The sequence below is a fragment of the Gordionus sp. m RMFG-2023 genome, chromosome 2 (genome assembly GCF_954871325.1).
Source record: "Gordionus sp. m RMFG-2023 chromosome 2, tfGorSpeb1-WG-v2, whole genome shotgun sequence".
NCBI classification, from domain to species: domain Eukaryota; kingdom Metazoa; phylum Nematomorpha; class Gordioida; order Chordodea; family Parachordodidae; genus Gordionus; species Gordionus sp. m RMFG-2023.
In genome coordinates this window covers 48,257,617-48,282,090 of record NC_088776.1, presented here as the reverse complement: position 1 = coordinate 48,282,090, position 24,474 = coordinate 48,257,617, and the positions used below count along the sequence as shown (strand labels likewise).

Here is a 24,474-nt window from a genome sequence, read left to right as displayed (position 1 = left end):
GAACAAGAATTCGTGAAAACCATCGTTTATCGCAGACCAATCGTTTATCGAGATAAAAGGCTAATCGTGGATTACAAGAGAATGATAGAAAACAAGTTACGATGAAACTGGATGGCATCGATAATCGTTCATCAAGCGTGGATCGTGGAAAACAAGCCTTTATCAAGTTCGTCAGTGGCCTACAGAGATAAAAAGCTGATCGTTTCACAGGGTGACAAGCGACAGATAGAATTCAAAAATTTCAAGCGACAAAGCCTTCGTTAGAACAGACAGCAAAAATTAAGAAGAATAAGTCGAGATCGAAAGAAGATGGATTATTCGCAGATTGGTGGGTCTAACTTAAGTGGAAGGGTGTTGCAGTTTTACTTTACAAAAAAATGCATTATGCAAATCGTAAAAGTTGCAGTTTTACTTTACAAAAAAATGCATTATGCAAATCGTAAACAAAAATAATGTGTTATTAAAATATCCCCGTCTATGTAAATGAGAAAAAAACGCGTGAGATTTGTAGATTTTTTCATACTTTAACAGTTTTAACAAGTGGGATGTAGAACTTTTTATTCTTCGCTAGTGAGACTATGTAAATGTTGATTAAAGAAAAAGGATATATAATGGAGAAATTATGATGCGAAAAAGGGATTATTATTTTAACTAAAATTTACTTTTAATTTTTTAATTTTATTTTAATTTTTTATGATGTTTACTATTATAATTTTGAATAAAGAATTAAAGTTGATTTTATGATTTCGTGATTTCTAATTATTATTAATTTCCTTTTTATATATATATATATTTGTTTTCTATTTTTATATTTAGGTTTTGATGCACAATGACAATCTTGTCGTTGTGACATAAATTGGTGTTTAATTAGAATATATATATATTATAAATATAAACATAATAAAAATATACCTGAAATTTATGAAATTATTATATGGTTCTTTCGTAAAAGATACAAACACAAAATGGACACCAGTCACTTCAATTTTTGCCACTTCAAATATATTAATCGGCAGTCTATAGTATTGATGTCATTGGTTATATATAAATTTTGAATAAACTTTATATTTTTTTCTTTTTAAATTAAATGACCTTTTCGTAAATTTTCTTTTACTTTTAATAAAATATAAGGACGAACTTGTCGAAATTCTTTTTTTATATAACCTTTTAAAAAACTTATTATTTTAATATGTAAAAATGTAAATTCAAAATGTATATATATAGAGCACAAAATGTTAAATATTTTAGTGTTAAGAAGTGTTAATAAAAATAAATTTAATTTAAAATATAATTTTTTAATTTTTAACGCCTTCCATTAAATTATTAGGTTTATTTTACATTATTTAGAAAAATATATTTAACATTTGATTTTAATTCATGTAATTAATATATTACAATTTATGTGACATGCGATAAAATAATTTTTGGGATCAAATTCATCTTCTTCGTTGTCAGTTAGTGCCACACCTTCCTCCTCCAATTAAATGTCAGAGACTTATCAATATAATTCTTCAATGAATAATTTTATGAGTGGCTTGTCACCTCAACCCATGCAAATTTTATAAGATAAAGGCGATAATAAAGTGTAAATCTATTTAAAAAAGAGGTGGTGTCATTTCCTAACATCAATGCTTTCATCTATCTCATTATATCCTTTCTAAAATGACATTTGACGTAATTGCACTCATGTATAAAGGTTGAATTAGGGATGTGGTATTTGCTGGTAAATTTTTTTTTATATATTTGATGTTTTGAGTTCGGTTTACCCGTAAGATGGAAGATTATATTCAAACTTGGATGTAAGATCTAGTATTATTGATAAGATGTTATACTGTATTTTTAACTGATGGAGGATTATCCTCAAAGTTGGATGTAAGAGATAAGTGGTTGTGGTTGTACTGTATTTTCAACTAGTATTTAAATTTTATTTAATCATGTTTATTTCTAGACTCAATAAATTAAAAATTAACGATGAAATGGAAACTAATATGTTCTTATTCATTCTATATTATTGATGTGGTAATTCAATGGATTCAAAATAGATAAGATTACTAAATTTATATCTTTTCGTATAATACTCATTACTAAATCTCTTTATTACAAAATTAGGAAGGTTTGTTAAATTACAACTTGGTACAAGGTTTGTTGGTATCCTTGAGAAAAAAATCGGCTTAATTTTATGAAAGGTGGGCCTTCATAAAATTCACGTTCGCTTACTTTGGGCAGGTTGACCGACGTGCTAGATAAGATAAGAAATTTAAATTTTAAACAATAAAATTTTTTTCATTAATGAGGGATCCCATTCTCTTAGAATATCTTCAAAGGTTGAATTGGTTATCCAATTACTTTTCTTAGAGTAGTATTTCACTGGTAAATTCCTATTTTTAAAGTACCCAGGGTTTTTAAATTTCCCTACAACATATAACTTTATATCAGATCCATTCCCTATTATGATGGATATAACTGAAACTTTTTTTTCTTGTCTGGTTTGAGGCCTAGTGGTTGATCTCTACTAATTCCAATGTGCTCGTTGGTAATGCTCGGTAGTATAGTTCTGGCTCATCACAATTGTAAATATTACTCTTTGATAATCTTTAAAGAGATAGAAATTATATTTTTGCTCCATTCATGTGCATTAATTTTATATGCACTCCCTTTTTCATTGCATACATTATGAAAATTTATATTTTCCTAAATCTCTGCAACTAGTTGCCAGTAGGAATGCCTATAATTTATAATTATAAATAAAATATTTTTTTGAAAGGAAAATACAGAAGAAATATCAGAGACCTGCAGGACCGGATTTTAATTTTTTAAATAACCCACGCCGAGCCGGGCCTAAAAATTTTTTTAAAAAAATATCCTGACCGGGCCTATATTTTAAAATCAGATATTTGAAATCGCCATTATTAGCTATAAAAATCAAAAATAAATAAAATATATTTTAAAAAAATTCGGACAATTTTATTTTAAAAATCTTTTATTTTCTTTTGCCGGTTGAGTCTGAATTGTTGATTACACTTGAAACGCGAGAGGATATTAAGAACATCTTAGAGTTTTATTCTGATGATTTATTAGGGTCGTGTGATAAGTTACTTTGTGAAGTCGAATTTTGGTATAAAAATCTTGGCAGAATAGAGTACTCTTTGAGACCAAAAAATGCTTTGCAGGCCCTTTCCATGTGTAATTGCACTTTAGATTCCCTGCCCAATATCAAAACATTGTTTTTTATTTTAGCTACTTTACCGATTAGTACCTGCACTAATGAAAGGTCTTTTTCAACTTTGAAAAGGTTAAAAACCTATTTAAGAAATAGCACCGGTGAAAACCGTTTAAATGGATTAGCCCTATTAAATATTTATAAGGAGATTATTCTAGATAAAAATTTGATTCTAGATGAATTAGCCAAATCTCAGAGAAAAGTAGACCTCTCTTTATAAATTCAACATATAATTGTAATATTTTCTTAGTCATAAAATTTTTATATGAATTATAATGAATTTTTAGTCATGATATTTTTATACTATATTTAATAATAGTATTGCACCTACAATAAGAATTATTTATATAATATACTCATTTGTATTAAATATAACTGTTAAATTATATTTTTTTATACAAGAATTACTTATATTTTATTGTAATTTTATTTTTTTAAAATATAGATATTTACAATCAATTTTTAAAATAGTAATCTGTATAAAATTTATATATTTTGAAATTTATTTTTTTATATATTATTAAAATAAATACATAGTTAAATAAATAAAGTTAATAATAAATAAAATTTCTGCAAAATATTGTTATATGCAAAAATTTAATTAAAATAATTATTTTTAACATAGAATAAAATATATTGAGTTGATCATAAAATTGGAAGGTTTGGAGGGAGGCAATTTTTTTTTTACATCGAATAGATTGAATTAATATACAATTTACTAAACATTGATAACATTTTCAAAATAATGCTTTCAGTCGCTTATTAATTATAAATTTGGCAAAAATTTTAATTCTAATATTTTTTAATATTTATGCTGGCCTGGGTATAATACACAAAATATTGGCAAATTTTGATAATTTTCAACCCCCCCCCCTTCCCCCCTATGAATCAATCCTGGCTACGCCACTGATTGCCAATTATAATATATTTATATAAAAAATATTAGTTTACTATATATATATAAATTTTAAGCCTGATCTTATTATCAGGCTAAAATTTATATATACTAAATTCATATTCAATAAAATGTATTAATTTAAATCACATTTATTGTCAATTATAATAAAAATGTATAAAAATATGTGTTTGATAGATATAATTCATTTTAAATAATTGATCTTATTATCAGACTAAAATTTATATACTAAAAATGTATGTTATATCTATGACAAAATATAATAACAATATATATTATATTATTACAATATATATGAAGATTTTAGTTTGCAAGATATTTATTTAGGTCTGATATCATATTAAAATTGAAATGTATATTATGAAAAATTATATTAATGAATTTATATAATTATTATTATATATACACAACATATTATATTATATTTTAACCTGTAATAGATGATACTTTTCTTGATGAGTTATTATTTTCATATAGTTTAATAGCTTCTTCGTAATCAGATTTATTCAAAGATATATTTCTTAATCACTATTTATTCGCCTGAATAAAAAAATAAAAATCTTGAAGGTTCGGTTTTTCCGGTACGAGTAATGAATATGGATATTATCTTCAAGGATGGATATAAACTGATAAGTGATTGTATTTGTACTTTGAATTTAATTTAATCATATATTTATTTATTATTTTAGGTATTAGATTATATTTCTAGAGTACCTTCCCCGTCCCTTTTTTTTAAAAAATAAATAGGGCCGTAGGTTTTGGGTGTGGGCTGTTCTCTTGGTCCTCCCTATCTGTTCCAGCCCACAGACGTTTAAATAATAGTTTATGAACTATTATGCGTACAAGTACGTGCGGCTTGCCCACAAACGTGTGAAGGGCTCCTCATATTTTACTTTATACCTAACTTAAATCTTCCAATTAGATGGAAATGAGGAAAACCTAGCGTAGCTCTGTTGTACCTACAACGTTGAGAGGGCGTATGCGCTTTATTCCGTATTCCGATTTATTCAAAATCTTTCGATTTTGAATTTTGCGGATATATTTACGTACAATTATATTATAAATATTAATTGATTGATTGCGCCGACAAGCCACGATTCAACTAACCTCAATGGTGGTAATATTACTAATATGATTTTAACATATATTTAAGCATTAGATATCAATCTGAAACTTTCCCAAATATTAAAATAGATATTTAACTTTCATATAATGTCCATTTTGTCATGTCTAAACTTTTAATTTTTAAATACAACCTAATAATATTAAGTGAAAATATTGTAATTTTCACGTCAAAAACATGTCATCATAACAGATAAAAATTTAAATAGCTAAATATTATAAATTATTTTTATCCCCAAATATGGATATTATAAGTTTCTATTTTAGAACAAAATTTCAACTTTTAATAGTTACTGGTTTTAAAATAAAATCCTTTGAATCGACAAGCCCCTTGCGCCGACTAGCCCTGGTCTCCCCTACATATAAAATAAGTTAAATAATGCCAATATAAGGTCATACTCATACCATTATATTGAAAATAATAGAAACTTAACTTTTAAATTGCTCTCCTGTAAAATAACAAAAAATAGAGATGGAATAATCTAATGCTCATGTGACGAAATATACAAAATTGTAGAGATGGATACAAATACCAAATTAGCCAATCTTTATAAATAGTTTTTTATTTATAATTTTTTCAGCTTTTTTATGCAAAAAAAAACAATGTATCTTTATTACTTCATCAAAGTATTTCGTTACTTATTGCCCGTGTCTGCGCATGTTAGAATAAAATAAATTTAATATTCCTACTGGATTAATAAAAGTTAAAGTGTAAATATAATCTTATTACATTTTTGGATCGAAAGCATTAAATGCACCGATAGGGATTTTTTATACGTTACTCAAACCTATATAAACATGATATTCTACTACTAAGTATCGATATTAGCGCATCTCTGATTAGTGCGGTAAAAAATAATCCTCTGCCGACTGATTTTTGGATAAATATTTAAACACATTTCCAAAATATTGTTTATCAATATATTAATATTTATTACCAGTTTGAATCTTTATATATATATATAAAGAAACGAGATAAACTGATATCAATTCTTTTCTATTCAAATTTTAGTATTTTATATAAGTATCATTTAAGGTTTTTCGACCATTTTTCCTTAATTTTACCTATATAAAATAAAGATAACATGAATATTCATATCTGCATATTAAAACAGAAAAGCTTTACAATACACAAAATAAACATATAAATCAACAATATTCTATTGGCGGAAGTTGGATGGGTATTTTTCCTATATCAAAATCTCTAGCGATATATTGTTGTTTTTCTTCGTCCGTGAGTAAGTTTAAAGGGGTGTATACCATAACGTTAACCTTTTCTTTGTTATATACATTCACATCAAAATATAATATGTTAATTAAAATTTATCACTATGTTTAGAAATAATAAAATGAATGCGAATTTTATTATTATGGGACATGGTTCGGTTAATTTTAATTCTCCTTATTCCTTAGCAATTTAAAATGAGTTCTTACCAAAACACACTTTTGTTTTAGTAACACTATTTTTCTTTTTAAAATTCTTATTTACGAAAACTATATTTAGATAATGGATAAAAGAATTTTAGAAAAACACTAAGATGGTCTATATTCCTGATTTAATTACAAATCCTTAATATGGGATTAGATTAAGCTTAAAATTCTTTCAACTTTCACCATAGATCAATGATCCTATATCAAAGAGACTAGAAAAATATAAATCCATAAAAAAAAACATTTTTGTTTTCATAATAATATTCATTTCCAATTTTATTTTAAGCTTTTCTTGTTTTATCCTTTTAAAGAATATAATATTATCATACAAACCAACATCATTAGAGGTCGGTGCAGCCTGGATGAAACAAAATAATTTTTTGAGCTGGGCTGAACAAATTATACAAAGTATTATCATGGGCTGGAATTATGCAATTTTTTTTAAAGCTTGGACCCAAATGTCTTTTTTCCTTCATAAAATTTTTTTATGAGCTGAAAAAAATGTACAAAAAATTTTTTACGGGCTGGACAACTCAAGCCAAGTTGGCTGGTTGGTTCATATCAGGCTGCATCAGCATCTAACATTCATAATATTGATATTTAATTTAAAACAATTCTCACCTGCTGGGACAACAGTTATTACACTATTTTGAAAATTGAGATTATTTCTATTATCCAAAAGGGATAAAGAAGGTTTTTGTATGGTAGGTTTGGGAGTTTTAAAATTAAATTCGATAACATTTGTTTTATTTGTAAATGGTGTTGAATGATTAAGCGATATAAGTGATAAGGGAATAAATTCATTGGGTGGATTGGCATTTGTGGTTTTCGTGAACATTTTAAAATTTGGGAGACGAGGATTAATTAAATTATTCAATTTTGATATAGTAATATCTGTAGGAGTTTGATCTAAAATATAAAGTATTTTATGGTTTTAAAATATCAATCATTTTATAAAGCAACCTTTGTTTATTGAATCTGATAATAATGAAGTTTTTGTTTCCATGTATTTTTCTTCCTTTTGGTGAGAAAGAAGACAAATTTCAAAAAATTTAATTTATTATACCAAACTTTTAATCAATTTTTGATCTTTCATATGAGAAAGTAGAGATATTTTATTCTGCTCTACTTTGTAATGATCATCCAGAATTTTATAAAATTGTAATTGAATAGCACTAAAATTAGAATTAAATTTTTGTTCATTCAAAGCTTTTTCTATGTATTTGATTTCTTCTAATGATATATCCTCAAAACCTTTATAACACTATTAGAAATAATTACTAAAAAGTACTAGCCAGGAATGTGGACATTATCAATAGTTATTGAAGAAAAACACCACGTACAGTTAGTAGTCAAATATGATTTCATGGTATCTTTAACATTATCTCTTAAATGATAAAAATCAACAAAATAAAATGTTATGCAAATATAATTCATGTTAAATTTCAGCCTCTTAATGAATATATATATCTTTTAATATAATTATCGATGGTGCAGACAAGGGGTGGGAGGAGTAAAGATGTTTTTATAATACTTTTATAATAATATCGAGATGACAATTTGATAGATAAAACTCCCTCCTTAATTTTATAATCCAATAAAATAATCTCATTTTATATTTAAAGAAGTGAGCGAAAAAATTTTCATATAAAAACGTTTCATTTTATAATCTAAAAAATTTGTTATAATCATATAAAAAAAATTAAAAAACGGAACGCTTCCCAGAGACGCTATAATTCGTATGGGATCGGCGTTTAACTTTTTCTATTTTTAATTGTAAAAGCATACTTAGCATTATATTACTTTACTAATCAATAGCTAAACCTTAGCGCATGAGGGTAAAAAAATCAGATATTATAATCGTTTTTAATTTCACCATTAACCAATTCCTCGTATTTTGTACATTTTCCAAAGATGCTACAATTCAATTTGACTAATATTTATGCTACCAAAATTATAACGGTATCAAAGCTATAAACAGAGACATCGAGTATCATATTTTGCAATATGACAAAAAGTTGATTTTTTTTATAATGATGATAATAATTATTTCTTTTAGACATTTTGTTTTTAATTTTTTTTAAAATTATAATTGATTTAGTGTTTCGATTCTTCGTTCTATCAAATGGATTTTAGTTTTCGTATTTTGCTAATAACTTCTTTATACTGTTTACCGAAAGAATTGAATATGAAACTAAAATGTATACATTTAAGCATTGCATTGATATAGCTTCGAATTAGTGCTTTCAAAAGTTTGACAAACTGCGTCTTTGTAAGTCATATTCATATGAAATTTTGAAACTCGATTCAAAATATGAGATTTAAACTATTTTACTTCTATCTCCATTTAATAAACCGAAAGAACAAATATAATCTATAGGTCATTTCATATCACGATCAAAAGAGGCACATTGCCGATCCCTTTTGAAATTGTTAAAAATTTTTGGAATTAATTAGATAGGTAAAAAAATTAGGAAGTAGTTTCGCTCCCTATCAAACTTAGTTTCCGAGATACCAAGTCTTGCAAAAATGAAGATTTCCACACCTGCAAAAAGTTTAAATTGCTTATAACTCAAAGAATTTTAAACATAAATTCTATTAATTTTAAGAATATATCGTTCCGGCAGATTTTTCTGAAAATTATACCTTTGTGGATCAGGCTGAGGTCCAAGGATTTAACTGGAATAAAGCGTAACACTCATCTTTTGTGATATCATTTAAGTTAAGTAATATATCGATATCTTCATTCATAATACAATTACGGTTTATTCCAAAAATATTTAGTCCCCTACTTTATAGAGGAATTTTAAAGCAGCAAAAATTTATTCTACTTTTCAGATAGAATAGCATCACAATTTAAGAATATTAAAAATTTAATCAATCTTTGCTACCATAAAGATGATTTTAGAATAACTCATCGGTATTTTGGGCCGGCAAATCGGCCAGTGAAGGAATCTGAGGTACAACCAAACATTCAGTAGCCAGAGCTAGTTTGCAAAGATCTGTTTTAGAACATATAACTTGTCCCAAGGAGTTTTTTGTCTATTCTAAGGAAAATATTAAGGTATAAACTTTCTAATTTATTAATATATTATAAAAAAATTTTTTTATTAAGGAATAGATTTCTCTTGTATTATGAGAGGCCAATGTGAGAAAGAGAAAATAATTTTAAAAGAGAGATTCAGTAAAGCGGGTACAATATACCAAGAACGCAAAAAATTTTATCCAATTTTTCAGGGTGCAATTGAAACTAAATTTTATTCAAATTCAATAGAATTGCACAGAATATAACATTTAACTCAAATATAGATGCGAATTTAATATATGAAAAAATAAATAGATATATAACATATATCTATCACAGTTAATGGTGGATGTCCTATGTTTAAGAAAAAGAAATTCGAAAAAGATATGTTAGGTTAGTTTTTTGCATCCTCAAACCAATATTTATACATATCCCCTCCTCGATTGACAAATTGCGGATAAATAAATGACAAATTTAAGATGTGGTCAGTCCATTAACTGTTATCGAACGAACATATACTTTACATAAAGATGAAAAATTAAAACTTCATATTTTTATGTTTTCTTAAATATATAATTTATATTCTTACTATATTTTGCTTCAAATATATTTTAAATTATGGAATAAATTTGACTATCTATCTATATATATCAATAATAATAAAAATTACGCGAAGGATATTTATTTTAGTAATTTGATATATTATTAAGGTTGCTCACACTGCCCTTCAGTTTAATTGGTACATTTATTAAAAATTCGAAATATTTTATATATAAAAAATGAAAATATCCTGTTATTGATAAGTTAGCAATAAATTTTTAAGCATAATCCTTGTTTTGTATAACGTCATCTATTTTATACAAAAATTTCAATTTTTAGTAAAAATGCATATTTTGGAAGAGTTGATAAGGTTTTCACGTCTTTACTTAAATCAAGGGTAGTAGTGCGAACAAATTGAGCTTGGAACGCAGCGTTATAAAAGCTAATTATTCATTTTAAATGGTTGAGTGCAAATTGGTATTTTTTTACGGCAAGCGTTAAAAATAATTTATACAAATGAAAACTAGTTTGATTTTTTCTATCTTTTTTTATTTTGAGCCAAAATTTGAAAACCTATAGTCAAGCTAGTGGTTGTATCAGTTAAAATAGTATTAAACAAACAAAATATAGAAAAATCAAATTTTTTAAAATACCTATCTTATCAACATCATAAGATATGCTATCAATTGTATTATGGTGTTGTGTAGAAATCTAGTCTTGACTACAATCTCAACATGAGCTATGCCTATTTCCAAGTCTATTTAGAAGGTCAAATATTTTAACGATACTTCTAAAACTTCTTTCTATTCTTACATGCATAAGATAACCTCACATTATATTTTCTTGTCTCAAATGATAAATTCTTTTTGGGATAAGGTTTCAATAAATAATTAAACGATAAAGCATCAGCTGCTATCATGACATATGGCATATCTTCAATAGATCCTGGAATGGTTCGTGAGGTAATAAGTCAAGTGTGTGGTTTAGAATTTATATATATTCATTTTATTATTATAATGGAATAAAATATATTTGATTTGAAGATTATCAGCAAATGATTATATAGAATAAATATAATCCTCTATTTCTAAAACCCCACTATTACTTTGCTTCTCGTAGGCTCCTACATCAATATATAAAAATTTTCCATTGTAATCTGAGCGTTAACAACACAATATAGAAACTAAGTTTTAGATAACTGTAGAGAACCATTTTTTGGACATTATACATAAATATGTTTTCCAACCAAGGTCCCAATACAATTTAAGAACCCTGATTGAATCATGAACTCCTGGGAAATCTAAATAGACTTTTTTGTAGGCTTGGACATGTGCTTCTCTGAAGCAGTATTCCATATAGCTTTACACGCTGATTTCACTATAGGCTATGCATGATTTGGATATCCTTGCACTAAATTCCCTGCGAGAAAGAATTTCAGTTATAAGATACCTTTTATGTAAATAATTTTATTTGAAATTACATTATTTTACCTTAAGGTAAGAAAAATATCTACTGCATCAATCTGCTTGTGCAATTTATCACTTTAGGATTGATATCATCATAATAAAACTCAGGTTGTCCTTCTCATCTTTAAACTAAAGAATTGAGATGAAGTTGTTGGGGTTTAGTCCAAGTACAAATCCTGCATAGCCTAAAGTGAAATCTGTGTACAGAGCTATATAGAATGTTGCTGCAGAGAAGCACATGCCCAAAGCCTACAAAAAAGGAATGGAAAGGAGTAATTATAATTATAACTGTTAGATTTATGCCTATTCCATTTTTTATGAATACGCAATAATTTGAATATGAATTATTTTATAATATAATTAGTTGGTTATTTAAATATTGTTAATAGAGCATCGACGATTGTAAATTATTATTTAAGGATATTTGAATATTTTACTTTTTGAAATATATTATAATTTGATGAACTTTAATTTACTTTTAATTTGTTTTTGCATATTAAAAAAATGTATATAAACAGACATAAAATTTCGAAATAAACAGTTTTTGGGTTTTATTAAAGTTTCAGTGTCGTGTTTTAAAATACCGAATAGTAACTTTGTGATTTATTAAATTTTCAGTATTGTGTTTTAAAATACCGTATAGTTACAGCGTGGTTTCAATTTGATTTTATTAAAAGTCTCTCCCACAAAGTTTTCGACAAAAATATTACAATTCAAATACGGAATTGTAACAATAACATATTATATATTTTATTTATTTCGATTTCCTAAGAGTTCGTGATTCAATCAAGGTTTCCAAATTGTTTTGAGTCTTGGGTGAATAATATATATATATATATAATGTCCTATATTAGTTCTCAACATTACTGTTATAAGCACAGATTTTCTATTGTGTTGTTAGTTCTAACTGATTACAATAGAAAGTTTACATACATTGATGTAGGAGATCATAGGAAACAAAGTGATGGTGGGGTGTTTAGAAATAGCTCCCTTTATAGAGGTTATATTATATTTATTCTATATAATCATTTGCTGATATTAATCTTCAATTATATCTATTCTATTATAATACTATAATTATATAAAAATTCTTAACCATACACTTGACCTACCTCCCCATAAAGCAATTCAGGGTTTAGTGAAGATATGTCATATGTAATGGTAGCAGATAAGGCTTTTTCTTTGTCCAATTATTTAATAAATTCTTATCCAAAAAATTTATAGAAAATATAATGCAAGATCACACTCACGTGTAAGTATGGAAAGAAGTTTTAGAGGGTTTGTTAAAAAATTTAAACTTCTAAATATACTTATGGAAGGCATAGCTCATGTTGAAATAGTAGTCAAAACTATTTGTCTTACATAAAATAATTATATCTATTGAGGGCATGAAGATGTTGATGAGATAAGTATTTAAAAGGTTTGGTTAAATATAAATTTTATCTATATTTTGTTTGTTTAAAAAAATTATATTCTACAGATATAACCACAAGCTTGACTGTAAAACCTATGTGTTGGCAGAGACACAATGCATCATCCAATGAACCAAGAAATATCCAAAATTTATTCAGGGACTTTTAAGTTTGTATATGACTATATTATGTTTTTTTTTAAAAAATATGCATCATCCAATGAAGCAAGAAATATCCAAAATTTATTCAGGGTAGAAGTTTATATATAACTATATTATGTTTTTTTTTAAAAAAAATATGCAAAACATCATATAATTATTTATTTGTTGATTTTACCTTAATATAAAAATTTATAATAATCTAGATATTTGAATAAAATTTCTAAATAAAATTTGAAATATATTTTATAAAAACTATAACAAAATGGAGTACCTTATTGATTTATCCATTGAAGAAAGGCTGTTTATTGCTAATTTATCTAAATCTATCCAATTCAATTTTGATAATAATAACATGTGAGTCCAGAAGAAAAAAGTCGTGGGTTCATATGAGGAAAGTTGTGTTGTCCAGATTATTATCATCATCAAACATGCTTTGTTCTAGCCATTGCAAGAAAAGAAAAAAAAGAGAACGGATCCTATTTTAATTTAAGCCATATTTTAGCATGTATTGTAGATGTTCTTTTAGGTATTTCTTGTTTTTGCTGAGTGCCATGAAATCTGCAAACGAGAGGTTGATCAGGTTCATATCCTTCAAACATTTTGCCAACCAATAGTATTTAGGGGTTCCTTTCTTCCTACCGTCAGGGGACCATTTCATGGACGAGAATATCATATTTTCCTGCGAGTGTCTTAAGCTATGGCCTAGTAATTCTAATCTCCTCAAGGGAATGAGTCGATTGATTGGTAGGATGTCGAATCTATTCCAGAGCGTTAAATTTGAGGTGTTGTATGGGTAATATGTTTTGGTGATTCTTCTTAGGCATTTGTTTATAAATGTTTGAGTTGCGTTGATGTTACTTTTAGTGTCCTGCCAAGTCTCCAGTCCGTAGGTAAGAATGGGTACAATTAGGGACTTGAAGAGTCTTATTTTTAAATTAATTGATATTTGGTTGGATGACTATAATTTCGACAGTTGATGATACCGGAGTCTAGCATTATTAGTTCTCGATTTCGTATCTAATATTGTGAAGCCTAATGATGTTATCTTGGTTTTGAAATCTGACACTAATTATTACCCTCAAAGTTAAAGGGGTTTAAGTTACTCACATATGTATTTGAGGTGATAAGCTTGGTTTTTGTGTAGTTAACTCTTCTTAATCCATGTTCATAACAGTTGTTGACAAATAATGATAAAATATTTCTTATCTTGAATTCTGAGTTAGGTAATATACACACGTCGATCGTCGGTGCAACATAGAAAATTCAGAGAGTTATGCATGTCATTGTGGTACTGCTGATCCCTGTAATGTGGGTTGAGTGCATATTCTTGTTTAAAGGATTTATTTAGGATATCATTCATTATTACATTAAAAATAATAGGCGAGAGAATGCATCCTTGTTTAAGGCCCCTATTTGCTTTAAAAGGTTGTGATTTTATATTTAGATGTTGAGGTACTACTCTATGATTGTCATAAATTATCTTAATTAGCGATATCAGATGCTTATCTATTCCTATGTTTTCCAGCAAGGGCCATATCTTATGCTGTATAATGGAATCGAAGGCTTGACTTAAATCAATCATTAGGGCAAAGATGGGGGATTTATGCATTCTAGCCTTTTCCAGAATAACCTTAAAATTATCTTAATTAGCGATATCAGATGCTTATCTATTCCTATGTTTTCCAGCAAGGGCCATATCTTATGCTGTATAATGGAATCGAAGGCTTGACTTAAATCAATCATTAGGGCAAAGATGGGGGATTTATGCATTCTAGCCTTTTCCAGAATAACCTTAAGCGCCATAGTCAACTCCGTAGTATTTCTACCCTTCCTGTATGATGTGATAGCGTTAGAGAGGAACCTGTTAATGATTGGTTTAATCCTGACAGATATGATGTATGTGAACATTTTTAGGGTAACTGGAATCAGTGTAATACCTCTGTAATCCTTAAGGCTGTTTAGGGTCTTGTTTTTAGGGAAGTTTAGTATTATTGATATCATTTATTCGTCAGAAAATTTACCCGTATTCCATATCTCCCTAAAGAGGGGAAGTAGTAAACGGGCACTTAGGTCTACATCTATCTTCCAGAGTTCTGCAAAGATCCCATCGACTCCAGCAACTTTATGCATTTTTAGTCGTTTAATGGCACCGATTATATCCAACTTATTTAGGTTCTGACTGGGTGATTGGAAAGGGTCGTCACATATAGGTCTGGGCCAGCTCGTTTTGTAGAGGTTCATGTAATGGTCTATCCATATGTCTAATTGTTCCTTTGGGTCAGTTATAATCTTATTGTTATTTAAGTGTAGTCTTGTAAAGGATTGGTCTTAAAGGTGGTGAGATTGGAAAGCCTTATAAATGTTATTATTATCAAAAATTGGATAGATTTAGATAAATTAGCAATAAACAGCCCTTTGTCAGCCCGTATGCGGTGAGTAATGTACCTCATGTGATGTTTAGCGTATTGATGATGGGATATATATATTGTTAGATTCTTAATTATTTGTATAGTTGAAGGGGTGAGCCACTCTCTGCATTTAATGCGTTATCTTAAACATGATGTTATACTAACTAATAAATTCAGTTTAATGTCCTTCCAGGTCAGATTTGGGTTAATCATGCCATTTAATGTATTCCTCCACGTTGCTAACTTAGTGACGAACTCTTCTTTCACCTCTATGTCATTGAGCTGTGCCAAGTCTTTTCTGGCTATGAATCTTACACTGGTGAGACAGTTCTGTTTAATGTGATTTGGGAAAATGCTATTGTTGATTCTGAGTTCACAGCCCAGTGGGTAATGTTCCGTAAGTGTAAGGTTTAGTTTACTGATTACTCTGATGTCTCTTACCCACTTGAAGATCTTTGTGGAAATTACAAAGAAATCTATCTGTGAGGTAGTGCCAAAGGAAGGACTCTTGTAAGTCAAGATGTGATGAATAAGATGCTTGAAGAACGTATTTCCAATTTTCATGTTGAAGAGTTCACAGATTTCTATTAACCTTTTACCGTTGGGGTTCGTACTTTGTACTAATGCGACGTTTCCAAGGTAGGAAGAGTTATTAGGTTTGCCTACCGAAGCATTGAAATCGCCTGCTAAAATGATACCATCCCGACGCGGTAGTTCCTTTAAGATATTCTCCAATTCCATATAAAAGATACTATCATTGTGAGGTGCGTATTCGTTAAACAAATGAACTTTTTTGTATCCTAAGTTTAAGGTAAAGCAGCATATTCGACTGGAGATTGGGTTGAAGCTTACGATATTTATTAATTTATTATGAATCAGAATCGCCACCCCAGCCCATACGTGTTCAGCATTTGAGCTGCAATATAAGGTATAATCTAAGAGGTTTCTTACTTCAGTTACTTTAAGGTGGGTTTCTTGTATAAGGAGGATATCGTAATGTCGATCATTCATGACTTGCTTAAGTATAGTTAATTGTAAGATTCATAGCCAGAAAAGACTTGGCACAGCTCAATGACATAGAGGTGAAAGAAGAGTTCGTCACTAAGTTAGCAACGTGGAGGAATACATTAAATGGCATGATTAACCCAAATCTGACCTGGAAGGACATTAAACTGAATTTATTAGTTAGTATAACATCATGTTTAAGATAACGCATTAAATGCAGAGAGTGGCTCACCCCTTCAACTATACAAATAATTAAGAATCTAACAATATATATATCCCATCATCAATACGCTAAACATCACATGAGGTACATTACTCACCGCATACGGGCTGACAAAGGGCTGTTTATTGCTAATTTATCTAAATCTATCCAATTTTTGATAATAATAACATTTATAAGGCTTTCCAATCTCACCACCTTTAAGACCAATCCTTTACAAGACTACACTTAAATAACAATAAGATTATAACTGACCCAAAGGAACAATTAGACATATGGATAGACCATTACATGAACCTCTACAAAACGAGCTGGCCCAGACCTATATGTGACGACCCTTTCCAATCACCCAGTCAGAACCTAAATAAGTTGGATATAATCGGTGCCATTAAACGACTAAAAATGCATAAAGTTGCTGGAGTCGATGGGATCTTTGCAGAACTCTGGAAGATAGATGTAGACCTAAGTGCCCGTTTACTACTTCCCCTCTTTAGGGAGATATGGAATACGGGTAAATTTTCTGACGAATAAATGATATCAATAATACTAAACTTCCCTAAAAACAAGACCCTAAACAGCCTTAAGGATTACAGAGGTATTACACTGATTCCAGTTACCCTAAAAATGTTCACATACATCATATCTGTCAGGATTAAACCAATCATTAACAGGTTCCTCTCTAACGCTATCACATCATACAGGAAGGGTAGAAATACTACGGAGTTGACTATGGCGCTTAAGGTTATTCTGGAAAAGGCTAGAATGCATAAATCCCCCATCTTTGCCCTAATGATTGATTTAAGTCAAGCCTTCGATTCCATTATACAGCATAAGATATGGCCCTTGCTGGAAAACATAGGAATAGATAAGCATCTGATATCGCTAATTAAGATAATTTTAAGGTTATTCTGGAAAAGGCTAGAATGCATAAATCCCCCATCTTTGCCCTAATGATTGATTTAAGTCAAGCCTTCGATTCCATTATACAGCATAAGATATGGCCCTTGCTGGAAAACATAGGAATAGATAAGCATCTGATATCGCTAATTAAGATAATTTATGACAATCATAGAGTAGTACCTCAACATCTAAATATAAAATCACAACCTTTTAAAGCAAATAGGGGCCTTAAACAAGGATGCATTCTCTCGCCTATTATTTTTAATGTAATAATGAATGATATCCTAAATAAATCCTTTAAACAAGAATATGCACTCAACCCACATTACAGGGATCAGCAGTACCACAATGACATGCATAACTCTCTGAATTTTCTATGTTGCACCGACGATCGACGTGTGTATATTACCTAACTCAGAATTCAAGATAAGAAATATTTTATCATTATTTGTCAACAACTGTTATGAACATGGATTAAGAAGAGTTAACTACACAAAAACCAAGCTTATCACCTCAAATACATATGTGAGTAACTTAAACCCCTTTAACTTTGAGGGTAATAATTAGTGTCAGATTTCAAAACCAAGATAACATCATTAGGCTTCACAATATTAGATACGAAATCGAGAACTAATAATGCTAGACTCCGGTATCATCAACTGTCGAAATTATAGTCATCCAACCAAATATCAATTAATTTAAAAATAAGACTCTTCAAGTCCCTAATTGTACCCATTCTTACCTACGGACTGGAGACTTGGCAGGACACTAAAAGTAACATCAACGCAACTCAAACATTTATAAACAAATGCCTAAGAAGAATCACCAAAACATATTACCCATACAACACCTCAAATTTAACGCTCTGGAATAGATTCGACATCCTACCAATCAATCGACTCATTCCCTTGAGGAGATTAGAATTACTAGGCCATAGCTTAAGACACTCGCAGGAAAATATGATATTCTCGTCCATGAAATGGTCCCCTGACGGTAGGAAGAAAGGAACCCCTAAATACTATTGGTTGGCAAAATGTTTGAAGGATATGAACCTGATCAACCTCTCGTTTGCAGATTTCATGGCACTCAGCAAAAACAAGAAACACCTAAAAGAACATCTACAATACATGCTAAAATATGGCTTAAATTAAAATAGGAACCGTTCTCTTTTTTTTTCTTTTCTTGCAATGGCTAGAACAAAGCATGTTTGATGATGATAATAATCTGGACAATACAACTTTCCTCATATGAACCCACAACTTTTTTCTTCTGGACACACGATATCGGCGATAACGACAACAGCTACAACAACAACAAATAGAATAATGGATAATGATAACGAACACTGGTTATGATAATAACGCAATAACACCGACGAACCCAAATATCATTTGCACAGCACGAACAAGGTCTACAGGACACACGATATCGACACACCAAACAACAAACAGGGAAGGGACTCATCGTGCAAACTTAACTTAAACTCTCAATACTCACCAAGATATAAGAGTTATTATTTTTTTGTTGCCTCACTAAATAACCATATCAGGATTCAGGTACATTATTACATGACATTATATTTCTTAACACTATTCTGCTGGTAACGGAACTAATACAACACCACTCGTACTTCTCCCTTCTTCACTTTGCTAGCTGGCTACATAGTGATACCGTCCATTATAATAAAACGGGTAGACATCATGTATGGGATCTATATACTAGTGAAAATACATAATGCACGCGTCAACTCCTGGTGGGTGATGAAATTGCACTTCGTGCAATTGCGTAGTAATGAATGAACGAATATTATAGATTAATTTATCATAATAACATACTAGTATATAATATTTTATTAGAATTTTTTTTTATATTTTATATTGTGGTAAATCAAGACATTTAGAGATTTTTTTTATTTACAATTTGATATACCATATTTATTTTTACTATAAAGAGTTTTTAAGATATAGCAATTTAAATATTTTACAGATTTGAAAGTTGCTATTCTTTTACATCTTTGAGGCCCTATATTTAGGGAACCAGGACCTAGCTAAACTTTCTCATACCTATCTAAATAAATTCATAAATATTTAGCAATTTTATAGGAGTCAGCTGAATGTGGCTACTATAAAGATCATAGAATCAAAAAATTTAAAAATATTTTGACATAATTGATTTTTGAATTGAAATTTAAAATCAATATTTAAGACTCGGCTTAAGGTGTCATTATTTTTAGTATTTGTTTATTGACTGGACTGAATGATGAATTAGTATAACATTACTGATTGGCTAACCCAGACATAGTGCTTTTATAATATTCTATATATGATGCCAATCTTTGCAATTTTATTTACTATTGATATAAATTTCAGAATTAATGATATCAGAAATTTGTTTGACTTTGCACTTAATTTTATTTAGCTTGTAATTTAGTTACTTTATTTGTGGCTGGCAAAATTGATTGAAAAATTATAAAGGCATTAAATATTAGCACCAAATGTAATATTTTTATAACAAATGTAAGTTTCTATAATATAGCTTAAGAATCTTTATGGCCTTCTTGTACTGACTTCTAGGTGGAAATTCTTAAACATTTTTTTTTAAAAAGTCCTAAAAAAACCATGCAATGGAAGATTATGAATGATTATCTTCTTCTAACATTATTACTTTTAAAAACTAAAAGTATTCATTACACAGCATATCACACATGCTAACAAATCATGTAATGAAAGATCAAGTATGATTTTCCTCTTTCAAAATTATTTACCTTTGTAATAAAGCTCCTTTCCTTGCAACTATAGTATGTCAAAATAACACATTAAATTCACTCTATTTTTTCTTTATACTAATTACTACTCAGTGGCGTAGCCAGAATTTACCGATGAGGGTGGGGGGGGGGGGGGGTTAAAAAAATTTATGGGGGCTTCGCCCTCAAACCCTATTTTTAAATTTTGTTAATATTATGTGCTTTATTAGTGTCAAATCTAGTGTTATTAAACGGCTCGTTTTGAGCCGATTTTTAAAAACGGCTAACTCAATATTTTAGCCAGAAAAATATTGACTAAGCCTTGAGATTTTGCTAATAGATGTTCAAACCTCTGTTCCTTCTACAAACAAAATCTTCAGGCTTGCTTAATATTATTCAAGATGAAATATTGAGTTAATCGTTTTTAAAAATCGGCTCAAATAGAGCCGTTTAACAACACTAGTCAAATCAGAATATTAGTAACAGAATTTTGGCCAAATTTATGATTAATAAGTGGCTGGAAACATTATTCTAAAAATTTTATCAATGTTTAGTAAAATGTAAATTAATTCATCTGGAAAAAATCCCCCCCCCCCAAACCTTCCATTTTTTATGATCACTCAATATATCTTATTGAGTGTTAAAAATAATTATTTTAATTAAATTTTAGAAAATTTCATTATAGATCTTATTTATTGTTAAAATACTATAGTATAAATAACATCCCTTATTTATTTTAATAATAAAATACAATAAAATAAATTTTAAAATGTTTAAATTTTTTATAGATTATTATATTAAAAATTTATTGTATATAACTATATTTAAAAAAATATAATTCAATATAATATAAGTAATTCTTGTACAGTATTTTAAAAAAATATAATTTAACAATAAATGAATCTTCATATAGCAAATGCAATACTTTTATTAAAAATAGGCACAGAATCTAAAGTGCAATTACACATGGAAAGGGCCTGCAAAGTGCAAAGCGTTTTTTGGTCCCAAAGAGTATTCTATTTTATCAAGATTTTTATATCAAAATACGACATCACAAAATAACATATCATACGATCCTGATAAATCATCAGAATAAAATGAGATTTTCTTAATATCCTCTCGCGTTTCAAGTGTAAAACAATTCAGACTCAACTGGCAGAAGAAAATAAAAGCTTTTTAAAATAAAATTGTGAATAATAAATCTTTCATTTAATTGAAATAAAAATGTATCAATAAGGGGAATAAAATATTTATTTTATAAAAATCCTCAATTGTAGATGCATCAATATTTAAGCGATTGGACTGTCTAAAAACTACTCTAGGTTTAAAAATTTCAATCAAAAACATATTAGCGATCTCTTTTACTTTCTCATATATTTCATGAAATTTTCATCTACATTATCTCTGATATTTGTTAATATTTCAACATTATCCTTTGCCCTATTCATAACTCCCTTAAATCCAAATCAATTTTATGTAGCATTTTGCTAAAATCATATGTTTAAATTAAGAAAATATATACACGTTGAATTGATATTAAAAATGTGGCTTCGTAATAGCCTGCAAAAGATTTTCAGCATCTGCGAAATCTTTTACTTTGTTTGATATGTAGGATTCGAGCACTGCAAAAATAACTTCATATAATTAGATGAAAAGTCTCACTGATTGTTGTCTTTCAATAAATAGTTAGGCAAAATCTTTTTAGTTTTTTTTGATTATTTGAATCAATATCATAAACGTTCGGTTAAAAGGCTGCCTCTTCTTGTGTGGTGTAAAAAAGTCACAAACCGACAATATTGTTTCTATATTTTGAAAAATATATTAAAATTATAAAAAGTTATCTATAATACATAATAAAATCTAATAAATTCCAATTAAATTAAAATATTTTTAAACTGTTCCGGATGTCTTGAATTTCGCATGCCTCATATATCATAAAATTTAGGCAATGTGAACTAGTGAACATATAGAGTTGTGCTATAAAGCTCTCTAATTCTTGATTGCACCCCTTTAATGTGACCACTCATCGAGGGAGCTCTATCATATCCTTAGATTTAAATCTAGTGGATGCTAAAAATTTTTGGTTAACGTCTTTGATTAAGTGAATAAATTGAACAAAGTGTTTCTTCAATTTGAAATTACCTGATTCCATTAAATAAACCTTACTGCTATAGATAATTGCTCTATGTTACCAACATCCGAAGTCTCAACCGCCAAAACACTAAAAAATGGTGATGCTTTCACTTTTGAAGAAATTTCTTTCAATATGAACCTATTGCATATGGTTATTATTTCATTTTGAATACTTGGACTAAGGTAGGGTAGGTGGCATTTTTAGCAGAGCTTTCTAAAAGCTTTATATATTTATTATAATTATTACATAAAAGTTTCAACAATTCCTTGAAAATACCTTCATTATGAGAAGAGTATGTAAGTGTGAAGGGGCCAGCAGATATTCTGTAAGCTCTTAATGCTAAGCCCTGCCTCCCTAACCAAATGATTGCATCAATTATAATAATTATTCTTGCTCTGTTGGTTGTAACAATATCAAAATTTTTTTTATTCAATAAATTAGATATTGATATCTTTTGATTCATAGATATGGCTTTTAAAGCATCCGATATCTCACAAAAATTGAGATGGTAAATATTTTAGTTCATATAATTTTTAATATATATTTTTAAACCATGTGATCATTTAAAATTGAAAATTCTTATTTGTTTTTTTAAAATATATTTCATTTTGATATTGTATATAGATTTATTTATAAATTGAAACCTTTTTTTAAATAAAATTATTCGCAATAGGGAAAAAAATTTAAAAAAATTTTTTTTGGAGGTTATGGTGGGGGGGGGGGGGGGGTTTAAATCCCAAACATCCCCCTTGTCTATGCCACTGACTATACTTATAAAAATCTCGTAGGAAATTTTTATACTACCTCTCCAACTTAAGTAAATTCTGGCTAAACCACTGATAATTACATGTGTATATTGATAAACCAACTCATAAAATGATAATGCTTAATTTATATTAATAAATTTAACAATAAAAATTTTCTATTATTAAAATTAAAATATTTTCCTAAATTATTATAATTTTCTATAAAAAAAATATATATAAGTTGCTATTAAAAACTTACAAAAATTCTTTAAAATCATTAGATGGCTTTAAATTCTTCCTAATTTCATAATCCTTGGATATGTATTTATATTGGCTTTGCTTATTATTCCTATATAGTTAATCAAAATTGGCATTTGTTTTTATTATACTGATATGCTCTTGGATAATATTCTTGACTATGTGAAGGATTCGCATAGTATGACTGATTATGATTAATATTATTGTAGCTATAAGAAACTTTATGATATCCACCATCCACATGATGGTGATCATAATTTTCTATAAAAAAATTATATTTTTATTATACAAATGATATAACTTGAATGTAAAAATTTACATTGGTTTCCATGATGACAATATCCTTGCATATAAAATTTACAAATTCTTGACATTTTTTTAAAAAAAATCCGACCTTACAATGAAAAGTTATCGTTAACTCATGAAAATTGGAAATCGGTACGAAACAGCGAAAATCAGAATAGCGAAAAATAAAAAAATGTTCCCATTGTGTATAACTCCACTAAAAAGTCATAAAATAATATTATATCTATTATTAATATATTTAGAATATATTAAATATGTTAATTTTTTCCAAATAAAGTTATTATCATGGTATTTATATATTGTCAATTTATAAATACTAATTTTTTGTATATGACATTAATAATGTATGGCCATTATATGAACTCTATCTTCTTTAAATATTATCAATAAAATACTAATATTTTGTTTATTTAGTGTATTTTTAATTAAATATAATGTTTAATATAAATTTTTTGTATATG

The 24,474-nt window shown here is 28.2% G+C and overlaps 1 protein-coding gene and 1 long non-coding RNA gene across 4 annotated transcripts in view; both read right to left on the bottom strand.

The window, feature by feature from the left end:
- The window catches only part of LOC135924812 (uncharacterized), a 30,180-nt gene extending 6,056 nt beyond the window's left edge, over positions 1 to 24,124 (bottom strand). Inside the window, exons 1-4 of one of the 2 annotated variants that reach the window (XR_010571415.1) lie at positions 24,009 to 24,124; positions 23,839 to 23,968; positions 23,709 to 23,798; positions 7,985 to 8,076 (exon numbers count right to left, since the gene is read on the bottom strand). This is a non-coding gene — a long non-coding RNA (uncharacterized LOC135924812). Of the gene's footprint in view, positions 1 to 7,984; positions 8,077 to 23,708; positions 23,799 to 23,838; positions 23,969 to 24,008 lie in introns of those variants that run through there. The other variant, XR_010571416.1, reaches the window with a different exon arrangement.
- Positions 6,313 to 7,976, bottom strand: LOC135924811 (uncharacterized). Of its 2 annotated transcripts, none has more exons than XM_065459930.1 (4): positions 7,761 to 7,976; positions 7,653 to 7,707; positions 7,311 to 7,598; positions 6,313 to 6,535 (listed from the first exon to the last, which is right to left on the bottom strand). In XM_065459930.1, the coding sequence occupies exons 2-4, from the start codon at positions 7,693 to 7,695 to the stop codon at positions 6,408 to 6,410; spliced, it is 459 nt and encodes a 152-aa protein (XP_065316002.1). In that variant the 5' UTR covers positions 7,696 to 7,707; positions 7,761 to 7,976; the 3' UTR covers positions 6,313 to 6,407. The 2 variants fall into 2 exon arrangements, with proteins under 2 accessions (XP_065316002.1, XP_065316001.1); XM_065459929.1 differs by having other exon boundaries at positions 7,756 to 7,823.
- Positions 24,125 to 24,474: the final 350 nt, after the last annotated feature.

Bases quoted from the DNA above. Each gene is read 5' to 3' on its own strand.
- LOC135924811 (XM_065459929.1), bottom strand. From the start codon at position 7,785: ATGAAAGATCAAAAATTGATTAAAAGTTTG. The intron at 7,708-7,755 runs GTATAATAAATT...TCTCACCAAAAG, and splicing joins AAAAATTGATTAAAAGTTTG to GAAGAAAAATACATGGAAAC. The intron at 7,599-7,652 runs GTTGCTTTATAA...TTTATATTTTAG, and splicing joins ATCAGATTCAATAAACAAAG to ATCAAACTCCTACAGATATT.